We start from the raw sequence: 12,593 nt of genomic DNA on the forward strand, positions 1-12,593 counted from the left end.
GGATGAACAGGAATGGAAGCAGGTAATTACTGCACATTGCTGGGTAATAACAGTGGTTTGATTTATGACTGTAGTACATGAGAAATCTGGCTCATGTTGGATTCTGTTTCAACTGGGAGCTTGAGCATGCTGCAGACTGTACACTTGCCTGGTCAGCGTAGTGTTATGAAAGACCATACAAAAAGCCAGCACTGACAGAGGAATTTGGTGCTAGCTGTTGCTGTGGTACAGTCTTACCAAATTACAAGTGCACCATGTGGCCAATCTCTTGGACCATGACTTGTTGCAGACTTCAGCAGACTGGACACATTGAACATGTTGTGAGTGACATCACATAGAGAAAACCAAACTATGGTTGTATTGTTAAGATTGTTAACTCATGCAAGAGCATGCAGAATTATTCTGAGGATTTACTACCAAGCACCTTTGCTATGTTATGTTATTGCATATCATACTGTTATGCGTGTATGATCTTATCACATCACTGCCTTATTTGTGCTCAGTTATGGCTGTAGGCAAATTCACAGACTGTAGAAAAATATATACACAACATTTGGCTTTGGTATCCAGTTATTTATTTCTGCTACACACTAAACCGTCAGGTGCATTGACATTCAGGTTGTTTTTGTAGCTCTGCCCTTGAGGAAAACAGACCTATGATGCTGTAAAAAAAAAAAAAAAAACATTCCTTTTGTCTGGTGTTAAACAACCAGAATAGTTTTTGTGGAATTTAAATTGTGCATAAGATTCAGTGATAACAACCACTAGGAACTGACCTCAAACCATATGATAACAATGGGTGTGACAGATAAGAGAAGAGGGCCTCATCTGCTAATAGGCTGGCCTGCACCTCTACTGTTCTGGCTCATGTTCAGGAATAATAAACAGGAGGAAAAATTTGGGTAAAAACTTTGTAGGGAAAATGAACTAAATGGTCATGTTTTGCGTAAGAAAGGCTGATTATTATTGTCTCTTGAATCCAATTCAGTTTCATTGAATATTTCTTTTTAATTTATTTCATTTCAATTCATTTTTGTTGTTGAACATTTGACATATTTCACCTTAAGTGGTGGATTTGTGTTTTGGTATCTGCATTATTCTTAGATTAGAATGATGTCAAAAACACTAACCCATTTGGTTTTCCATCTGCTGTTGTGAATGAATAACATTTTAACTTTAACTAGTGACAGAGGAAATGCTGCCTGATAGCTAAACCCTTTTCTTTGCTAGATTATGTATAACTTAGCTACATAATGCTTAGACTACAACTTTTAATTGCACTTTGGAAAAAGCAGACTTGCTGTTCACATGACTAGCAGGCTAATAATTACATTTTTTGAGAGATGTTGAGCCTCACATGTCTTCTTTCCATATTTCTGAAAAGAGAAAACATTTTAGACAACAAGTATACAGTAAGTATCAACTGAGAAGGCAGTTTTTTCAGCTGTCATTACTATTAATAGTTTTGTCTAGCAAAACACCTGTTTTCAGTTAGTTTTAAATGGTTACCCATGCTGTCTGCCACCTGTTCACTCTGTTCACTCTGTACCCTTATTTCCTTTTTGTGTAGTTGTATGTAGAGTAGAACAGCATACAAACTTTAATGTGGCCTGGTTTGGCTGATTGGATGTTGAATGTGTCAGGGTTGCATTTTTATACTGCAAAGCTCTATATTGATTCAAATCTGAGCAGGTATGTTGCTTGTTAATAAACAGGCGTGATTTACCAATCCCCATCAAATGCAAAAAGGAGCAACCTTGTCTACTGATTATCATTTACCCAGTATTTTAATTAAAATAATTATTTGTCTTCTTTCTCTGCCAGGTCTTATTTAGGCAGGGTTAACATATTTTTAATGGTTAAATATGTGAAGATATCCTTGAAAGTCACACAGAATACCAGTATTGGACAGCGTTTAAAATTGTTGAGCATTATAAATACAGTATGTAGTCTTCAGCATTTTGGTACATAGCACCCAGCAAAGCCATACAGCCTTAATCTGCAGTTAGTGAAGAGGAGACATTCCCAAGATAAGTAAGCAAGCTAATAATGATGAGTTTCCTTGAAGAACCATCATTTTGAAATGTGAGATCTTCTCTGATTGCTATTATTATACTGAAAGCATTTTAGTACATGATGCTGCTATGGTACTGACAGGAGTTAATAGCTCGGAGGATATTTGTATTGTTCCACTGATTTCTTAAGAAAGGTATTAGAATACAAAATCAATATGCAACACTTTGGAAAAAAAACATTTCAAATAGTCATGCTGTTATTTATCCAGTTAGCACAAGGATCATACCCTTATAAAAATAAATTGTCTTTGTAGAAGTCTATCTTTGTTTTTGGCCAACCAACTGTATTAATTTCAGAGCAGATCTCCTTTTCAAGGGCACATATCAGGCTATAGCAGATTAACATCTCACTACTTTAACACAGGAAGCAGAGCTGATGGGAAGTTGTTGGCAGCACATGAATGCAGCTTGTTAGCCTATGGGATACAGGCCTGGTGTTACTTTTCCTCTCAATTTTGTCCTCTATCTGACCGTGTTACACACCTTGCTGATGCAGGCAGAGGTCGCTGCCAAATTCTCCTCATAGGCAAACAAAAATTACCTATTGTATGAAGATAATGGCACCAACACCATCACCATCTCAAATATGTCAACAAATATTAGGCTAATCATTTATTGGTTTCACTTTGAATGAATGTGAATTGATATTTATCTATAGTTTGGTTAATCAAGTTGACCAAACTTCCTTAAACCTCTCCTTATATTTAAAGTGCATAGCCTTCAGCTGTAATGAAAAATACCTTTCTGAGCAGCAGAACAGCATTCCTGAACCCTGTCCTTGATTTAAACCTGCCAGCAGTATGTCAGCCAGGTTTTTGTCTGCGAGTTAGCTCACTGCAGTTATTCCCTTGTGTCTGTGGAGAGTGCTAGTGAGTCAGCATCTTGGGCTGGAGCTACATCAATGCTGCTGTTGAAGATAAGGGAATATTTATGGGGCTTCATCATGATCAAGCACAGGCACTTCCTCCCCTTTTTATATTGACATCCACATACATTGATGGACCATTACTCGAAAGAGGCTTTAGTGAACTGTTTTTGTATTTTTATTGCATTTCCTTTACTTTCTCTCAGGACATAACCACTCTCATTGTGCTGGGCCCTACAAAGCTTTTCCTCACTAGAAAAAACAAATATAAAGGTGGATTATTATTTTGCTCTTATTTTATATGAAGAGTGGCTCCATAAAAGCCATAAACAAATGCAGTTTGATAATCAGACCTTTATCAGAGACTCAAGGCTTAGAGAAAATCATATCTTGCTGACCTACAGTCAGACTGAATGACCTACCATAGAACTATTGTATGCTGCTTTGTAACATGAGGTGTTACATCACAAAGGAATATATACTTTTTCTTTTCTTTTTGAGGAAAGAAAGGGTCGCTTTGCGACAACCGAGGAAGTCAGTTATGTGATACATGTCTAATCACATGAGACACAATGTTGACCCAGTGCTCTGGTTTTAAAGCAGATGACAACAATATTTTGTTCTGGGTGTGTTGAACAGTAGGTATTCATTCAAATAATACAGTGTTTAGTTCTTAAGCAGTAAAACAGTCGTGCTGCAGTGTGTTTTGAAAGTCTTGTAGAACCAAACTGAATTCGACAACAGGCCAAAATTAGTTTGTGCCAGTGTTTTTGTTCAGTTGTTGAGTTTTAAAAAATTACTTTGAGCTGTGTGCAATAAGGACAGTTGTCTTATTTTTTATTTTCAAACTTTGAATGACTACAATAGCACAATAAGTGGAATCTTATCATGAAAGTTTGTTTATAGGAAAAGTAAAAATTTAATGTATTGCATGCAGCCATTTGATGTTTGCATTCTTTTAGCCTTTTTGCATTACAGTAGAGTACTCTGCATTGGCAAGAAAAAGTAAGAGAATCCTTTGGAATCACTTCCATTTATGTAAAAATTTGTCTTAAAATATGGCAAGATCTTCATCCAAGTTACAATCTTGAACAAACACAATTTATTTTAACTAATAACACACAAATCCTTGTTTTGGTCTTGTCCAAATTGAAAATGTCTTTCAAACATTCACAGTGCAGGCTGGAAAAAGTATGTGACCCTTTGGCTAATGGCATTAACAAAAGCTAATTGGCATCAGGAGTTATCAAACCTGAAGTCCAATCAATGAAACAAGATTACAGGTGTGAGTTAGAGCTGCTTTGAATTATAGAAAACACTAAAACATTTTGAGTTTATAAGAAACACCTGCTGATGTGAACCTCACCTCACACAGTCCACAGTCAGACCATAAATCATGTCCATAAATGGTGATGATTTATGATTTAGTGATGATTTAGTTCTGTGGCTACTCTACCTAGAAGTGGGCGCCCAGTCAGGATGACTCCAATTTTACAACACGTAGAATAATCAGTGCAGTAACTAAGAATCTCAGAGTAACAGCTAAAGGCTTAAAGGAATCATTGGAGCAGAATGACTTCAAACTAAGAAAATCCACTTGTTGCAGTGGCCCAGTCAGAACCCAGACCTTAACCCAGAGATGTGGTGGAATGACCTCAGAGCCGTTAACACCAGACATCCTTAAAATATGGCTGAGCTGAAGCAGTTCTATAGGGAAGAATGGTTTCAAAATTCCTCCTGAACGTTGTGCAGGTTTGATCAGCAGCTGCTGGAGGCTGTGGTTTGAGGTTATTGCTGCCCAAAGCAGGTGCAACCAGTTATTAAATCCAAGGGCTCACTTACTTTTTCCACCAGCACTGTGAATGTTCGATGGCTGTGTTCAATTTTGTAATATTAGCTTAAGCACATTGTGTTTGTCTATACTACTTGAATAACAGATCACATTTTATGACCAATTAATGCAGAAAACTAGATCATTCCAAATGGTTAACATACTTTTTCTTGCCATTGCATATTATAACTACAATTTGTCAGCAGGTGGTGGCAGCAACTATTACTAAACAGCTGAGCAGACCAAAACAAGCAATTTGAACATGACTCACAGTTCTCCCTGAACAGACGGACTTCCGACAAAGCGTCCCACAACAGTTATTGAGAGCCCCATGACCGCTGTAAGCTCAAGTGGTCGATCCCTTCATCCTCCTCCATGCATAGAAAGCAGTGGTTTTCATACTTCACGAAGCTTTGTGTACAGTATGGAAATAGTGTGTGGGTGTGTAATGGTGACTAATCCAATTTGCAGTCTTATTCTGTATCCCTAGTTGTCACTGAGCCCTTAATCTCTGTGGAGAGAGAGATTCTCACAAACTAATCTCAAGCTTGTGTCTGTCCACTGATCCTCGTGGCAATAGTTTTATCTTTCTATGAATGAATACGCGGTGTAAACCGAAGGCAACCTGCCGTCCTGATCATCTAAACCCCCTCTGTTGAGCTCACACTTGAAACAAAATGGCTTGTCGATATGTGCTACTGACGGTGAGACGGTGAAGGGCTGGACTCATGTTGTTGACCTGACACTGTTGTGCTCGGCTACTCCTGATCCTCCTCCATCCATTCACTTACTCCAGAGGCTTGGCTCGTTTGTTGCCGGGGGTTACGCTTGTTGCTGAGCACAATGTCGGAGCACATGCAGCTCTCCCTTGCCTTGTGCAGGATTGGGCTTTACACGGTAAGAAAATGCATACATGCTGCTATCTGTTTGTTGGAGAACAGCAGGGATTTGGTGTGCTGTGCCTTTGTGCTAGATTGAATGATGTTAGTTTCACCATGGTTTAATCTTTTCCTGTTATGTGTAGAAACAGATACTGACCAAGCAACAGTGGCTGGCGCTTCACTGTTGCTTGGTCACTGAATGGAGAGTGCGCTCCGTTTCATTTGAGTGGGTGTCAACATAATATTAAGGTGGAGCAGGTGGATGTCAGTACTGTGATGTTAAATTAACCCACAGAGAACAAGCCATCTTTGAGTAAAGAAACAAAGATAGATTATGGTATTTTTTTTCCCGGCAGCTCCATGAAACTGGCTTGGTCAGTGGTTGTACTTCAGACTCAAGTACTGTGCACTTATGAATGAAATTTTATGCTACAGAAGCCATGGAGGAAATATTGTTGAAGTTGTATTTTTCTTGTTATTATTATTATTATTATTAGTGAGATTAATTAAACATTGATCACTGTACATGTTTAGGGTTAGGGTACAGTAATAATTTTGAGGACAATGTGTTTTTAAGGCAAATCGCTGTTTTTGTAAAATGGAAAAAAAACCCAACATTTTTTTTCAAGCAGTTGTATTTTAACCACAGCTGATGACTCATGTTGCATATTGTCAGATCCCCTGTTATTCTCTGACTAGCTGGTGAAGTTTTTTCAATGAACATCAACAGAGAATGCTATTTGGAAATAGGAGGGTTTAACATTAAGCTTTTGCTCAATACACATGATGCACATTTAATACTGTATCTCATCCATGACTCATCTTTACAGCCACACATGTATCAAATGAGTGGGAATACAGCAGATGGATATTTGGTTTATTGGAACTGTAGGTAAAAGCTGGATCTTCTATTGAAGTCTTCTGTGGTGTTGTTGTGCGTCATGTAGGCAGATGTATTTGACACTTTCCATGAGCGTAGGGTGCATATCATGCTGTGGTATGCAACAGAATATAGTAAACTGAGAGCTTCCAAAGACACGCCATATGAAATAACAAATCAACAGCAAATCTTAATTAAATGAAAAAAAAATCATCTTTAAACTCATTTGAAACTTTGCATTGCATTGCCTTTTAGACAGTTTTCAGCCCCTCACTACGATATACTGTGAGTTTAGTGAATGCTTTAAATGGGGATCAATATAAGTATAAGGCTACCATGGGGAAGCTCAAAGGAGTGATTGTTTTTATTGCCCTGTGGGCTTTGAGATTCAAGCCCCTGCTGAGTCACAACAATATCCTATAGAGCAGTGTGCAAAATCAAACCTCAACATGTGAGATGCTGTGGGAGAGGAATGTTGTGATACATTCCCATTGCTGTTACATGTATGCGATACAAATTTATAACCAACTTCTGAGTCTAAAACTTCCACATTTAGTGATAGGCATTTGATCTTGTCGGTGGTAGTGATGCTGGGAAAATTAAAAAAACTTTTTTCTTGTTTCTTTACAGTGGCCTAATAATTTACTTTATCAGTCATTTTTCACCAGATTTACAGTATACCTTTCTATTTAAGCTTATTGTCTTTAGCTCTGTGCCAGCTCTTTATGAACCATTTTTGTTATGACTGGATATAATCTCCCTGTTTTTGACACTTTGGACTCTCCCATCTTCCCGCTGATTGTTCTCTGTCACCCACTCACACTGTGCACACTAAAAATAACAGAAGAGATTGCATGTTAAACTTTGCCAATACTAAACTCTACTTTTTATTGGTCTGCATAATTTCAGTGTTAGTAATGTCTATCAAACTCTAGCAGAGGACTGGGCAGCATTGTCTGTGCCAAGAACCTGCCGAACTTGCTGTATAGTATAGTCAGTGCATATCCTATCCAGTACTATACCCTTCTAAAAGTCTTAACTTATTAGGCTAAAACCTTAAAATTTCACTCACAATTTTCATTATTTAGCAAGTAAGTGGAAGTTTGCCAGCTCAATGGTATCATTTGGTACAACCCCAAAATGCTAGCAAAACTGCAGCAACCAACTTGTTTTCACTTGCCATCTTTTCTTATCTTTCTAACCTCAGAAAAAGAAGTTATGTGATTTAGATGAAAATTACAGTATTGCTTCGTTTGTTATGTTTCCAATATTCCAACATACCGGCCCAGCGCTATTGCTATTGTTATAATTGTTGGCCTCCCAGGGTTTCCCGCATGGCTTTATAGGGGTGGCACCCCACTATAAAGGGCTTTACAATGGAAGCCACATACACCCATTCACACACACATTCATACAGTGCTTTTCCCCACACATATAGCACTTTTTTTACGATACACACACTCACACAGCGATTATACATCTGGGGCAATTTGGGGTTCAGTATCTTGCCCAAGGACACTTTGAAATTTGGACTGGAGGGGCTGGGAATCGAACCACTGACCTTTCCGATTAGTGGACGACCCACTCCTAAGCCACAGCTGCTCCATTTACATTTTTATGAAATATGATATCAGGCTTACTACTTTAAGGGAAATGGAGTGAGGCAATTGGTTTTAATGGTCACTTACTAATCACATTGACACCCACCCTGTTTGCATTAAGTATAAATCCATCTAAACAGTCCAATCCGCCCCCACCCTGCCTAGAATAAGTGCTGCATAGGTTTCATCTTTATGGCGTACTTAAGTTTAAACAAATATTCAGTAGGGGATGTCCTTTATGAATACATTTCTATCACAAAATGCAGCATAACTCAGACCGTATGTTTTTTCACTTCGAGGCTGCACTTACATTTTGTTTAACTTTTTGGTAAGAGCAGGTGCTATGGAACATAAATATGATTGACCTGATGTGCTACGGGTACCATAGCTGCTGCTCTTTGAACCTGTCTTTGCAGGGTTCCTGAACCATTAAAGGTCTGAGTGAACGTATTAGGCACTTCGTGGTCACCTCATTATTTTATTAATGGAGTGGAAAATGGCTGCTCCACTGACTTGCTGGTTCACGCTTAATTTGGAAAGAAACCCGGCAGAGTGTACATACTGAGAATGACCTAATTGAAGTTAAAATGCACACTGAAGCCCTACATAACTGAGTCGACATGCTGCAGCAGGACCTCCATGCAGAACCGGTTGAACAAAGGAGAACTAGATTCATCTGTCACTTCGAGAGATATTTATTTTATTGGACTAAGGTGAGCGCTGATTGAAGTGCTACAGGTTTTTTTTCTTATTAATGTAAGTCATTTAGGATCCAAGCACACAACCTGATTAAGCAACATACACACTCAGTTGCCAGTTTATTAGGTACACCTAGCTAAAACTAACACAGTGTAATACAACATTCTGCAATAAATCTTACCTTCATGAGGGTTATGATGTTAAGAGTTTTAGAGAGTTGTTGATTCAACTTGTATGGACATCGTGGAGGTTGCAGTTTGGGATGTATTGCGTTGCATTATTTTGTCCACCCCATTTATATCAATGAGGATAGGCTGAATAACAGAAACACCTTAACATTTTTGCAATAATGATTTTTTTTTTTTTTTTTTTAGCTTTTTGTGTTTTGTATTTTGTGCAGCTGCCACCACAGTAGTAACACCTGCATCCTGTTTACCATATAAAGATGAAATGAGCGAGTATTGTTCTTGTGCCAATTTGAATTTATGAGCGATTCAGTTAAATGTTTTGAGTACATACATTTTGGAGTACATGTATTAACTAATTAACAGTATGGACAAGTAATTAGATGAGCCAGTTTGAGTTGAAACATCACTGCAAGAAACTAACTGTTGCACAGTGTACTGCTGTGCGCTTGAACAGTACTGTCCACAATAGAAGAGTCTGCCGTACACATTTTTTTCTTTCAGTGCAGAATACCATTGTCTCATTGTATCATTTTACTGGATCCATTTATCACTCTCTTGCTGAAGGCTGTATTTGACACCTGAGTAGTCAGAGAGTTGTGAGGGTGTTTTGTTCCTTCTTTGTCTCCTGTGTTTCCTTGCTGTGTCACTGCATAGGACTTTCTCTTTTCCTGTTACCGTGGGCCTGTTACATGTTTGCCATCACTTATCAGTGCCTAGCCAACGCCTCCTGTTAATATTTCTCCTATATATTCGTTTATGTGATTGTTATCATTCCTAGTCTCCGCGTTCCTTTTTCTCTTTTTAATTGGCTTTTAGGGTTGAGACGAGCCCACTGTGGTGTAGCACAATCCTGTAGTGTTCTGAGGCAGTATATCATTTGTGGTTCTGATCAGTATTTTTCTAATGGAGCTGCAGCATATGCCTGACTAAATTAATGCCTGTCAGGGATTCACGTAGAAGCATGACAAAAAGGTTGAGTTGTTTATTAATGTTTACATGAGATATGCCAGTTATCAGCTGTTACACTTATCTTATTCTTAGCACGTTTGTTTTCAAATCACACTAATCTATTTGACTTGAGAGCCTGACTGAGAATTTTCATTTTATTCAGATATAACAGAATTGTACAAGTTCAACTCAGCTTACAACTTAATGACAGGATACCTCTTTTTAGCAGTGTTCCTCTTGGTTTTGAATAGATAACTGCTAGACGTTGCCAAATGGCTTCAAAGTTCAAAAAAACCCTTGGTGAGTGAAATAAGTGGGAAAACACAAATGATTGACCATGATGCTCTCTGAGCTGTGACATTAAGTCCCTGATGTGACAGTTTCATTAACAATACAATATGCATGCACACTTTTCAAAAGCAAGGGCACACTTAAAAAGGAGTATTTGCATCAAAGTTATTTGTTTGTTGCACTTCAATGTATTATTTAATTTCAAATTGGTGTGTGTCACCCAGGCTAATTATGTAATAACCTTTTTTAAATTGTAATGACTTAACAAAAATATTATTTAAATAATGCCTTAAATGGGTTGGAATTTCAATTAAGTGATAAATAGCCACATAATAATAATTTCACTTACTTAATAGCCAGTGAATTTGTCCATTTTGAAGTGCCCTTGAGCAGGACAATGAATCCTAACTGAATTAACTCCTGATGGACAGGCCAGTGCCTTGCATGGCAACTCCATGTGTGAGAGTGTGAGTGAAAAGCTCTGTATAAATGCAGTCCATTTACCATAATTACACCATCAGTTATACAGGTACAGAATAGAGCTGCACTTTTTATTATCTAATTATGAGTAGTTTATGCAATGGTATTGCATTATACATTTACACATTTGCAACCTATTTTGTAGCAGGCCATTTTTATTATAGTTTGACAAGTTGCTTCACTGTCTGACAGCTATTTCATTATCACTTCTTCGAGAAAGGGCAGAATTGCAGGTTGGCATATGGATTAGGGAGATACCACCTCATATGGGAGAAACTACATTGATGCCCCTGTCACTAAGACATCCCAAGTGTCAATGAACAAGACTCTGTTATGTGATTAATCTGCGCTTTGCCCCTGCACTACTTTCTGAATACATTTGAAATGCTTGAGTTGGTGTGTTTTGAAAGTTAAAGGTTGTGTATTTACAGCCTCTACAGTTTAGAGTAGTTTATATAAAAAAAAAAAAATATATATATATATATATATATATATTTTTTATATATATATATATATATATATATATATATATATATATATATATATATAATATATGTTACATTTAAGAAGAAATTCCAATACCAGTTTCTAGAGGAAACACCTACCTCTGAAAATATATGGCAAAAAAGGCATCCTGTTTTCAGGAAGAGTATTTTTAGTTCTCTTATCTTGAATTATCTCAGGCATTGAGTGTAATCCATTCATCTCGTTAACGCTTTGTGTCGCCTACAGCTGTAAAGGTTCCATATGATTGTTCTTTCAGAACTGTGTTAACCATATATGTTATCCATCAAGTATAGCATGTAGTACAAAAATGGTTCTGCTAAAATATTAACATGGAATAGGTTTTTTATTTTTTTTTTTTACTTCTTTCAAATTGTCCTAGAGCTTCTTTGAGCTTAGACATTTTAGAATTCAATACAATAATGGGTTTAAGTTACTTTTAAACCCTTGAGACTCATTAATCCCAAAGAGTTATTGTTTTTGTAAGAGCCCCTTATGTCATAGAGAAGTTTTTGCACAGTAAATATACTCTTTTTCTCACAGTGTGTAAGTACCGTACATTTCTAACCTGCTTCCGTCCTTTTGAAAGGCAGGATGGGAGCAGCCATTGCCCCATCCTGGGCCATGAATATCCCACACTTCAAAATAACCACAGGACCTGGTGGGATGATGATGATTGAGAAATCACCAAGGGTCACCTACCCACTATCGAGGACTGTTTCCTAAAACCCGGCCGCCAGTCCTTACCAGTTTGTTTTGTTGCTTCAAGGACATTTTGGGAAGGAATTTGGCTCTGGTTGTTTGGGAAACAACAAAGAATAACTTCCTGTCTGAGATGTATTGGCTGACAGAGCAGGGCGATACCACGTTTGGCCTTTGTGTACCACGTATAACAGAAACTTGGAACAGGTTTTTTTTAGGACCACATCCTTTCCAGTTGCCTGTATTATGCAGTAGTCATGCCTATCAAGTTGTAGTACATTTTGTGGACTTTATGAATGATTGTTTTCATAGATGTAGTTCAGTGAAGCTGCTGCTGGGGAAGTGAGGGAAACAAAATAAACAAAATGAACAAAATCCAGGTACAGAGGTGGAGTGGTGGGCCAGCAAACAGTGCCAGGTAGTTATGGAAGCAGGATAGAAACATGGAGGATAATAAAGGTGTGTCAAAATCAAGGATGTTTATAGTGCTAAAATAAATATTTTAGAAAAAGCTAATTATCTGTCCAATGCATAACTTACTTATGAGTCCAGTTTACTTTTGTTTTGTTACAGTTTGTAATTCCACAGTGAAAATGACAGGATATTGACAATGCATGTACATTTTCCATACTAAGTCCTGGAGCTAGG

General features: G+C 37.7%; 1 protein-coding gene across 2 annotated transcripts in view; it reads left to right on the forward strand.

Moving 5' to 3' along the window:
* The window catches only part of LOC130169344 (ADP-ribosylation factor-like protein 15), a 100,892-nt gene that overhangs the window by 1,988 nt on the left and 86,311 nt on the right, over positions 1-12,593 (forward strand). Inside the window, exon 1 of one of the 2 annotated variants that reach the window (XM_056376018.1) lies at positions 5,438-5,668. The exons of the other annotated variant lie outside the window; for it this stretch is intronic. Coding sequence (XP_056231993.1) covers positions 5,615-5,668 — 54 coding nt within the window. The 5' untranslated portion in view covers positions 5,438-5,614. Of the gene's footprint in view, positions 1-5,437; positions 5,669-12,593 lie in introns of those variants that run through there. 2 annotated transcript variants of the gene reach the window in all.

Source organism: Seriola aureovittata, chromosome 5, assembly GCF_021018895.1.
Source record: "Seriola aureovittata isolate HTS-2021-v1 ecotype China chromosome 5, ASM2101889v1, whole genome shotgun sequence".
NCBI lineage: Eukaryota > Metazoa > Chordata > Actinopteri > Carangiformes > Carangidae > Seriola > Seriola aureovittata.